The sequence below is a fragment of the Austrofundulus limnaeus genome, unplaced genomic scaffold, assembly GCF_001266775.1.
Source record: "Austrofundulus limnaeus strain Quisiro unplaced genomic scaffold, Austrofundulus_limnaeus-1.0 Scaffold179, whole genome shotgun sequence".
NCBI lineage: Eukaryota > Metazoa > Chordata > Actinopteri > Cyprinodontiformes > Rivulidae > Austrofundulus > Austrofundulus limnaeus.
Window position 1 is genome coordinate 1,070,849 of NW_013952581.1, and position 11,692 is coordinate 1,082,540.

Sequence of the window (11,692 nt, forward strand, 5' to 3'; positions counted from 1 at the left end):
AGAGAGGGGAACGCAAAAATGACTCAGCCTGTAACTGAAAATATGGATGGAGAACCTCAGTTTAGTTTGTTAGTTTGTCACACTAGCGCTGAGCTAATAGATATAAGGCAATATAGCGTTGGCGCTAGCGTGAAGGCTAACAGACTTGAATATACTAAATTAGCTATATTTTTGAACAGTTTTTGTTTAAAAAAAGAATACAAAAAGCATTTAAAAGAGTCGATCATCAGATATTGTCCAAGATTAACCTTCAGGGTGGATATAGCTCACTCACACTGAGGACCTATCCATGTCATCATTTACCCAGAATGCTTTGTGTGTAAATAAAATTAGTCTGTCTGTGTTAAAATATATTTTTAAAATTTGCAAAACTAAACAGCCTACAGTATTTTTATAGTCTTTATTTTACAGTTAAAATATATGTTTATCAAATAAAGTCTAATGTTACAACTAATCAGGGATCCCTTTAAAAGCAACAAAAAACACATTTAAAAGTAGCTAAAGGCTCATTTTAAAGCAACATAAAGCTCTTTTAAAAGTAGCTAAAGATTTTATAAAAGTAGCTAAAGATTCATTTAAACAAAAAGCAGATTTAATAGTGGCTAAAGGCTCATTTAAAAGCAACAAAAAGATAAATTCGAAGTAGCTAAAGACTTATTTAATGTAGCTCATTTAAAGTAGCTAAAAGGCTCATTTTAAAGCAGCTGAAGACTCATTTAAAAGTAGCAAAAGGCTCATTCAAAGTAGCTACTGGCTTATTTAAAAGCAGCTAAAGGCTCATTTAAAGCACCTAAAGGCTCATTCAAAAGTAGCTACAGGCTCATTTTAAAGCAGCTAAAGGCTCATTTAAAGTAGCTAAATGGTCATTAAAGTGGCAGAAGTCAAAAATCCAGCCTTCAACCGAAATAAAGCCATCGTTTGTTTCAGATTGTGTCTGTAAATCTGATTTATGTTTCATGTAGAAAATAACAATTCTTTAGAAAAAACCCTTCAAAAAGAGCTGCTGATGGTGACAGGATGTAAAGTTTAAATGTGGGATTAGATTTATGAACTTTGAGTCAGAAAAAGGCTGCAGCAGTAATTACTGAGATTTAAAGTCAGAAAGTTCAAAAGGTTCTGCTGGTCTGGAATTTACTGACGTTCATAAATGTTTCAGATTTTTCCTGCAGCCTTTCAGCTGCTTCTGCTGGAGCTGCAGGCGGCAAAACCTTCTGTTTATGACTGAACCGTTTTTTTTTTTTACTTATTTCTTCACTTAAAATGAAAACAAATGAAGTTCAGAGATGAACTTGTTGCTGGAAGCAGCTGAACTTTTGACTTTCTGAATGTAAAGAAATGAAGTTAGATCCTCCACAGACCTGGTGGTCTGGTCACATTCAAGGTCTGCTTTATTTTGGTTTCAGATTCTGGTCTGGATGCGCCCACCAACCTAGTGACATCAGAGGTGACCCACTACTCCTTCAGGGCCACCTGGACGGCTCCTGACGGTCCTGTGGAAAGATATCAAGTCACCTACATGATGGCAGCTGGAGGACCCACCAACGAGGTGAGAGAACGCTGACCCCTGACCCCCGACCTCTCTGTTTTAACACGACTGCTCTCTGCTGAGTTTCAGCTTAAACCCAGAATGTTACATTAACAGAAAACAGGTTATTAATGGATGAAATCTGGTAATATTTACAACAATTGTTTTAATTATCAACAACAAAACAACAAAACAACAATGCTGATAAAACATTTATGTAGCCGTGTGCTGCTGGTTTGTAGCTTCAAATAAATTATTAATTCATTTCGATCCATTTGAAATATGGTGACAATAATATGAAGTTTATACAACAAATATGATTATTTATGTCTTAAAGCAGGAGAAGATGGAGTTGTTAAAAATTAAACTGACATTACTTCATCAGAACGTTGTACCATCACCAGTACCAGTACACACCCAGACCCAAATCGCACCTTAGCCCTGGTGTGGATGAAAGGTTTTGGGAGTCTCGTTCTCGTCTGGGTTCGTTTCACACAGGTTTTATTTCATCAGAAGAATCTGTTGGTTCTGGAGAGCTGCCCGACCATCAGATGGTTTGATTTATTCTCTCCGTCGGAGCTGGAACCAGTCAGAACCTCATGGTTCCGCAGAGATGAGGCCGTCTTGTCACGTTCAAACTCAAATCCTGCTGTTTTGAACGTCGGGGTGTTTTTCATCTCGTCTGCTGAACTCCAGTCGTCTCCAGTCGTCTCGTCGATGTGTTTTCAGATCCCGGGTCTGGTTTTTATTCAAGGTCCCAGCTCCCTCAGACCCTCAGGAACTAAAATCTGGACCCGTGCTCTTTGGTGAACCTGTATTTGGTTTGCACTTAACCTCCTGTCTTTCCTGCTTTCTTAAAAACACAGACCTGGGTCGCCGCCATGCTTTTTGTTTTTATTGGTGCTCTTTCTGATCAGAATCATTTGAACCCTGCAGAGTTTCCACTGGATCCACTTAGTCCAGACGGGCTGAGTGGATCAGCGCAGCAGAACCTGAACAGAATATTTACTGCAGCTTTTATCTGTTGGGTTTTACTACGGCAGTAACACGAGAGTGAATTCCTGAGTTCTGAGCCAGCAGCAGGTTTGATGTTTCTGCCAGAATGTGACACAATGTGTGCAAAGAATCCTAATCCACCGGGCCAAAGTCCAAACTGTGGACAATGAAGAGAAGAAAAGACTGGCAGGGAGCTGAACTGGATCTTCTGGTACTGCTCAGAACCTTGTTTCAGATGTTTACGACTTTCAGGCTGATGATAAACTTTAAAGAACAAGATTCCTGATTTTTTCCTGACACATTTTTTTAAATTGTGTCTGGTTCCTAACTCCTGACGGTTAGGTTCTTCATGAATCTGAGCGATCCATTAACACAAGTCAGCACAGCACCAGGTCCTGAAGGACTTCAGATCCCAGATCCAGAACGGACCAAACAACAGTGACGTCTTCAGCTCCAACGTGACAAAAACTATCAGTAAAAAAATCTAAACCTCTGACTGAAACCTGCCTCATTAGGACCAAAATCAGGACTGGACCGAGCGCTGAGACAAAAACCTGGATCCATACTGAACACTTGAACGAGTTTTGGACCAGCAGGTTTCAGTTTGGACCCATCAGAACCCGTTTGTCTTTAATCAGACAAAATATTTGAGATTTTTTTTCTATATTTTACTGTCAGATTTCTCCACAGACTTGATGTGAATCACATTTTTTTCTGTTTTAAAACACGTCAGGTTCATAAACAAAACCAACTTTGGTTTTTGAAACCTCGTTTGATTTTTTTTTTTTTTTGTGGATCAGAAAAGGAAAAGAGATTTTTAAATAAAGCTTTCAGTTCTTTGAAGAAGATTCTGAACCTCTGCCCAGAAACATGTTTTACATTTTGACTGAGTTCTGGAGTTTCTCATTGACTGAACAAAGCTTTCATCAGATATGATATGTTCCACTGTAAACAATCAACATTTGAAATAAACATTTTTAAATTCATGTCTTACCTTAGATTTAAACTAATTCTGTTTGAAACTAAATCTACAAGAATGAAGCCCTTGATGCTAATCACAAAAAAAATCAATTTAAATGTGTGTTGTGGTCATAAATAGTGAGCTCTGATATTTGGTAGCAGATTCTGGATCAGTAAAGGTGGGACTTTCCATGGCAACCAATGACTCAGCACATTTTTAGAATTACCTAGCAGATAAGGTAAAAACTACATGAAACAAAATTTTACACCTGGAAGAAGAATGAAAAGGAAAAGCTTGAAAAGTATTTTTATTTTTTAGTTGGTCTTCAGCTGCAACATTATTTGAAGGCGGTGTTCCTCAAGGCTCCGTCCTTAGTCCTCTCAAGTTTTTAATTGTTTCTTTTAAGGCTCATTTTTGGAAAATGAAATGCTCTTTTCCTCTGATTTCTTAATAATCAAATCAATTAGCCTGAGAAAGAATGTTATGAAGATTTTAAATTTCATCTAAATAAAGAATCAAACAGAAACACATTGACTTTGTTTCTTTTACGATTTAGAATAAAACACAGCACAGATGGGCAGGAGTTTTCAGTTTACTTTTGTGTTTGACCTTAAGTTTTCAAAACGTTTGAACCAGTTCTTGGTGGTTCCAGGTTCTGGTAGACGGATCAGAGACCACTGTAGTTCTGCAGAACCTGACCCCCCTGACAGAATACTTGGTGAATGTTTACGCTGTGGCCGGAGACGTCAGCAGTGATCCTCTGAAGGGCAGCGAGACCACCTGTAAGTCTTTCCTTCAGATATTTTACTAACAGACACACACCAGTGATTTCATCATCACCCATGTTTGGTGGCTGCTGGTAATACGAGCTTGAGACTGAATGTAAGACGTGTAAAACACTATTCTCTCTTGGATGTCCTCTGAGTGGTTCATGTCCTGATTCTGTCCTCTCAGTACCGCTGTCAGCTGTGAAGAACATGAAGGTTTACGACGAGACCATGAACAGCATGAAGGTGAGGTGGGACGCTGCACCCAGCGCAACCGGATACCTGCTGGTCTACAGATCCATCAACGCCACAGAGCCTCAGCAGGAAGAAGAGGTAAGGCCTCGCTGGACACAGATTCAGACTGAGCTGATTCACCGCAGAATTTATTTAAAAAAACCAAAGCAGAACTGCTGGACGGACTTCTCCAGTTAAAGATGTTCTGTAAAAGTTGAGTTTAATCTGTAATCTGAAAGACAGGACAGATTTAATCTGTAATCTGAGGGAAAAGACAGGTTTAATCTGAGGGACAGGACAGATTTAGTCTATAATATGAGGGACAGGGCAGGTTTAATCTGAGGGAGAGGATAGGTTTAATCTGAGGGTCAGGACAGGTTTAATCTGAGGGACATTTATTCTGTAATCTGAGGAACAGATTTAATCTGTAATCTGAAGGACAGGACAGGTTTAATCTGTAATCTGAAGGACAGAACAGGTTTAATCTGTAATCTGAAGGACAGAACAGGTTTAATCTGTAATCTGAAGGACAGAACAGGTTTAATCTGTAATCTGAGGGACAGGACAGGTTTAGTCTGAGAGACAGGACATGTTTAATCTGAGAGACAGGACAGATTTAATCTGAGGAACAGGATAGGTTTAATCTTAGGAACAGGAAAGGTTTAATCTGAGGGATAGGACAGGTTTAGTCTGTAATTTGAGGGACATGACAGATTCAATTTGAGGAATGGGACAGGTTTAATCTGAGGGACAGTACAGATTTAATTTGAGGGACAGGAAAGGTTTAATCTAAGGGACAGGACAGATTTAGTCTATAATCTGAGGGACAGGACATATTTAGCGGCACGACGGCTCAGTGGTTAGCACCGACGCCTCACAGCAAGAAGGTCTTGGGTTCGATCCCCGGTTCGGACCTGGGGTYTTTCTGTGCGGAGTTTGCATGTTCTCCTCGTGCTTGTGTGGGTTTTCTCCGGGTACTCCGGTTTCCCCCACAACACACCAACACAAAATCATGTACAATAGGTTGCCTTCAGGCCCAGGCCGCCCTTGAAAAAGAGATCTGAGATCTCAATGGGATTTGCCTGGTAAAATAACAGTAAATAAATAAATAAATAAATTTAGTCTTTAATCTGAGGGACAGCATAGTTTTATTCTAAGGGAAAGGATAGATTTAGTCTATAATCTGAGGGACAGGACAGATTTAATCTGAAGAATAGGACAGGTTTAATCTAAGGGACAGGATAGATTCAGTCTATGATCTGAGGGACAGGACATGTTTAATCTGTGGGACAGGACAGATTTAGTTTATAATGTGAGGGACAGGACAAGTTTAATCTGAGGGACAGGGCAGAGTTAGTCTATATTCTGAGGGACAGGACAGATTTAGTCTATAATCTGTGGGACAGGACAGGTTTAATCTGAGGGAGAGGACAGATTTAATCTGAGGGACAGGACAGGCTTAATCTAAGGGACAGGACATGTTTAATCTGAGGGAAAGAACATGCTTATTCTGAGGGACAGGACAGATGTCTGCTCAGAGTCTGATTCTGACACAAAATTGTATTTTGGACTGGGCCCTGCTCACAGCTGTCTGTGTGTTCAGCATTACTCATGTGTTTTATAAGAGGGGGGTCTCTGCGCATGGCGTCACTGTTTCCAGATGTTGTGGACAGGAAGTGAACCTCAGCTGCAGACCCAGCAAACGCAGGCTGACTCGAAGCAGCGTGTTAATGAAACGATGAGCTCATGGCCTGAAGTCATCAGGAGGAAAAAGAACGTGAACAGATGGATCTGAACACCTCTGTGGTGTTAGACTACATGAAGGTTCTGACTGAACGGACCTTAATGTGGTCCATCCTGGGACAACATCTGGATGCAGCTGGACCCAAATTAAAAATTAATTTATCAGCGTGACTCATTTAACATGAAACACATTTGTTCAACCTGTTTTCTCCTCATCAGAAAGATGAAAGAAAGAAGGTTGTTGAAGATGAACACAGGTCAAAGAACAGACGGAACTGGTTCTGATCCAGTCCTCTTGTTTTCATATTGTCCTCACAATGATCTAGACCAGTGTTTCCCAAAGTTGGGGTCGGGACCCAAAGTGGGGTCCCGAAACATCAAGGTGGGGTCCTGAAAAGATTTTCTGAATTAATTACATTTTTGCCTTAGTTGTTACAAAGGAGTGAGTTTAGTGTGTTTAAAATGGATAAATGTGGTATAAAAATATTGTTACTATGTTTTGTTGACCTGATACAAATGTTTATCATCCAAAAATACTGTAGTTGGGGGCACAAGTCTCCGCTGCTGTTATTTTGTGGGTCAAAAGCTGAAAAGTTTGGGAACCACTGCACTTTGGTTCCCAAAGTTGGGCTTGGGACCCAATTATGGGTCATGAAGCACCTTGGAAAATCTCCATAAATAAATTTAAAGGGTAATAAAATAATTGCTGATGTAATATTTTTCCTAAAATTATTACAAAAACACAAAATAAGTATAAATAAGTACATTTGTGTACAAGCTGTTTAGATTGTCAAAAGCCTGTGTTTTTAGGGTTATTAAAGAAGTTTGTGTACTCAGATCAGTAATATTTGGGATCACAGGTTTTTGCCATGGATAGTTTATGGGTCAGAAGATAAAAAGTTTGGGAACCACTGATCTAGACCCTCCTGTAATCTATTATAGTGGTCCAGACCTGACGACGTTCTTTCAAACTTGTTCTTTGGGCTTTAGCTACTTTGTTTCAAGTTTCAGCTTGGTTTCGGTTCCTGCGACAGATCTCTGCCAGAACCTGAAAACCAGAACTTGAGAACCAGAACCTGAAAACCAGAACCTGAGCGATACATGAACCTTTAGCAATTTCAGTTAAATCTCTTTTTGATCAGAACAAGAATTGAAACTTTCAGAAAAAACAGCCAAAGTCAGAAGAAAACCTCTGAAGGACCTTTAGGAAGTCTAGAGAACTGATGGTCTAGATTCCAGGAGAGTTTGGATCTTAGGAAGTAAACCATAAAAAAGGATTGGATCAGAACCTTGGAACAGTTCTGGAGGATGTCCATGTGTTCAATGATCTGATGGAGATTTCTCTCCTCTGCAGGTTCGTGTTGGAGGCGAAGTAACGGACACAGAGCTGCTGAAACTGACCCCAAACACAGAGTACTCTGTTAGCATCCAGGCTCTGTATGGAGAGATGGCCAGCGAGGCGCTGACGGACCGAGGAGTCACTTGTAAGGTCATTGCTTCACATAAGTAGTCCAGATAAATAAAGGCTAAATCTCTCTGGGCTCAAATTAAACTCGAGATTTTAATTTTTAAAATAAATATTCACGAAAGAAGCTGGCTCTTGGGACATGGAATGTCACCTCTCTGGTGGGGAAGGAGCCTGAGTTTGTTCCTGAGTTCGAGAGAGACCAGCTAGTTATAGTTGGGCTCACCTCAACGCATAGCATGTGCTCCAGAATGATCTCCTCAAAAACGGCTGGACTTTACTCTGGAGTTGTCCATGATTAGAGGCACCGAGCTGGAGTGGGTCTACTTTTGGCCCCCCAACTTGGTTTTTGTGTGTTGGAGTATACCCTGGTAGATAAGATGGTAGCCTCCCTGTGCCTTTGGGTGGGGGGACAAGCTCTGATGGTCGTACGCACCAAATGATTGATGATTCTTGTAGTGGTGCTGGAAGGTGCTCTAGCTGGGGATTCCTTTATTCTGCTGGGGGTCTTTAACGCCCACGTGGGTAACGACAGTGTGATCTGGAGAGGTGTGATTGGGAGGAATGGCCTCTCTGATCTGAACCTGAGTGGTGTTCTGTTGTTGGACTTCTGTGCTAGTCACAGTTTGTCCATCACAAACACCATGTTTGAACATGAGGGTGTCCAAAAGTGCCACCAGGACATCCATGTTTTGGACACTCGGGTGAAGAGAGGAGCTGAGCTGTCAAATGATCACCATCTGGTAGTGAGTTGGATCAGATGATGGGGGAAGATGCCGGACAGACCCGGTAGACCCAAGCGTGTAGTGAGGGTTTGCTGGGAACAGCTGGCAGAGGACCTGTCAGACATATCTTCAACTCACATCTCCAGGAGAACTTCACCCACATCCCAACCAAGGTGGGAGACATTGAGTCAGATTGGGCCATGTTCTGTGCCTCATTTGAAGCGGCTGACTTGAGCTGTGGATGCAAGGCTGTCAGTGCTTCTCGCGGTAGCCATCCTCAAACTCAGTGTTGGACAGCTTGGGTAAGGGAGGCTGTCAACCTGAAGAAGGAGTCCTATCTGGCCTTGCTGGCTGGTAGGAATCCGGAGGCAGCTAAGGAGTATTGGCAGGCCAAGTGGACCGCAGCTGATGAGTCAAAAGCTCGGATGTGGGAGGAGGTCAGTGAGGCCTTGGACAAAGACTCTCAATCGGCTCAGACGATATTCTGGCAAACCATCCGGCGGCTGAGGTGAGGGAAGCAGCACTTCAATAACAATGGGCTCAGTGAAGTTGGGGTGCTTTTGACCTCAACTAGTGATGTCATCGGGAGGTGGAAGGAATACTTCTTGGACCTTCTCAATCCCACCGGCACATCTTCTATGGAGGATGCAGAGTCTTGAGGACTTTGGGGCTGGTCTGTTCAAATCTGGAGCTGAGATAGCTGAGGTAGATAAAAAGGTTCACAGCGGCAGGGCTCCAAGGGTGTATGAGATCTGTCCTGATTTCCTCAAGGCTCTGGATGTTGTGGGGCTGTCCTGGTTTACACACCTTTGCAACAATGCGTGGACATCGGGGGCAATGCCACTGGATTGGCAGACTGGGGTTGTGGTTTGTCTCTTTAGAAAGGGGGACTGGAGGATGTGCTCCAATTATAGGACCATCACTCTCCTTAGCCTCTCAGGGGTACTGGAGAAGAAAGTCTGATCGATAGTCAAACCTCAGATTATGGAGGAACAATGCGGGTTCCGTCCTGGCCATGGAACACTGGACTGACTTTTTACCCTCACTAGGGTCCTCGAGGGGTCATAGGAGTTTGCTAATCCAGTCTACATGTGCTTTGTAGACTTGAAGAAGGCATTCAACCATGTTACTCGAGGTACACTGTGGGGGGTGTTACGCAAGTATGTGATTGTAGCACAGTGATCTTCAGATCTCACTGGAATGGTTCACAGTTAGGATGAAGATCAGCACCTCCAAATCTGAGTCCATGGTTCTCAGTCAGAAAAGGGTGGATTGCTCTCTCCGGGTTGGGGGTGAAGTTCTGCCTCAAGTGGAGGAGTTCAAGTATCTTGGCGTTTTGTTCACAAGTGAGGGAAGAATGGAGCGTGAGATTGATAGATGGATCAGTGCAGCTTCTGCAGTTTTGTTGATTCTGTACCGGTTTGTTGTGGTTCAGAGGGAGCTGAGCTGTAAGGAGAAACTCTCTTTTTACCAGTAGGTCTTTGTTCCTATCCTCACCTATGGCCACAAACTTTGGGTAGTGACTTATAGAACAAGATCGCGGATACAAGTGGTTGAAATCGACCTAACCTGACTTCGGATAAAGTAGAAGATGATGGATTCCAGAGTTTAGAGTCCCAAATAAAAGCTGAAATATCTGTTTGGTTTGTAGCTGGTGACAGATTTACAAATTAATAATTCAGACTTAATTTTGTGTCTAAATGGAATAAAATGTGGAGCAGCTGTTGTTGTTGGTTTTTAAAGATTCATTTATTTTTCTGACTGAGGTGGAAAACCTCCCCCAGCTGCAGGAACGTATTCCTGAGTTTAAATGCAGAAACAGCAAAACAACCTTAAATGATCCTGTTGAAGGCTTATTCCAACTGAAGTGATTTATTCTGTCTCAGAGGAGCATCACTTCAGTCCTCCAAAGGATTTATTGGATTTTCTTCTTTCACTTTTGGCCTAAAATGGTTTTCAGGAAACTGAACTCGGTTGTTTTCTCGAGCATCCTGGAATTTATTTTCCTGACACAAACCAGATGAACAGCAGCTCAGACAAAGTGTCTGCTGGCTCGTCTCAGCTCCTGGTTCTGCTGTCCTCCCTCAGTACCCATGCTGCCGGGTGGAGTCCTGAGGATCTCAGATGTGACCCACAGTGCCATGAGGCTCAACTGGGATGCCGCACCCGGAGCCGTCCGCAAATACATTGTCACCTACCGACCTGAAGACGGAGAGACCAAAGAGGTCAGAATGTCTTAAAAGCCATCTGTCCTCCTCATCTTTAGAACATGTATATTTTCCTTATCTTTAGAACCTGTCTTTCCTCTAATTACCAGGTTGTTGCAGGGTATTGCCAGTTGCTAACTGTTCATTGCATTTTATTACAAGGTTACTAATGGTTTGTATCTGGTTATTACCTGGGTTTTGTCAGATTTCCATTAAATTATTACCAGGTTATTAATGTTTGTTTCAGATTGTTATCTGATTATTACCAGGTTATTACTAGGTTACTAATGTTTGTTTCAGGTTATCAGATTATTACCAGGTTATTACTAGGTTACTAATGTTTGTTTCAGGTTATTATCAGATTATTACCAGGTTATTAATGTTTGTTTCAGATTATTATCAGATTATTACCAGGTTATTAATTTTGTTTCAGGTTATCAGATTATTACCAGGTTATTAATGTTTGTTTCATGTTATTATTAGATTATTACCAGGTTACTAATGTTTGTTTCAGATTATTATCTGATTATTACCAGGTTATTACCAGATTACTAATGTTTGTTTCAGGTTATTGTCAGATTATTATCAGGTTGTTAATGTTTGTTTCATGTTATTATTATTATTACCAGGTTATTACCAGGATACTAATGTTTGTTTCAGTTTATTATCTGATTTTTACCAGGTTAATACCAGGTTACTAAGGTTTGTTTCAGGTTATTATCTGAATATTACCAGGTTATTAATGTTTGTTTCATGTTATTATTAGATTATTACCAGGTTATTACCAGGTTACTAATGTTTGTTTCAGTTTATTATCTGATTATTACCAGGTTAATACCAGGTTACTAAGGTTTGTTTCAGGTTATTATCTGATTATTACCAAGTTATTACCAGGTTACTAAGGTTTATTTCAGGTTATTATCCGATTATTACCAGGTTATTAATGTTTGTTTCATGTTATTATTAGATTATTACCAGGTTATTACCAGGTTACTAATGTTTGTTTCAGTTTATTATCTGATTATTACCAGGTTAATACCAGGTTACTAAGGTTTGTTTCAGGTTATAA

The 11,692-nt window shown here is 41.0% G+C and overlaps 1 protein-coding gene across 1 annotated transcript in view; it reads left to right on the forward strand.

Annotated features, from left to right (window-relative positions):
• Positions 1–11,692, forward strand: part of col12a1b (collagen, type XII, alpha 1b) — a 105,433-nt gene that overhangs the window by 49,310 nt on the left and 44,431 nt on the right. Inside the window, exons 23-27 of the mRNA XM_014017903.1 lie at positions 1,404–1,546; positions 4,135–4,264; positions 4,437–4,582; positions 7,581–7,710; positions 10,505–10,641. Coding sequence (XP_013873357.1) covers positions 1,404–1,546; positions 4,135–4,264; positions 4,437–4,582; positions 7,581–7,710; positions 10,505–10,641 — 686 coding nt within the window. The remainder of the gene's footprint in view (positions 1–1,403; positions 1,547–4,134; positions 4,265–4,436; positions 4,583–7,580; positions 7,711–10,504; positions 10,642–11,692) is intronic.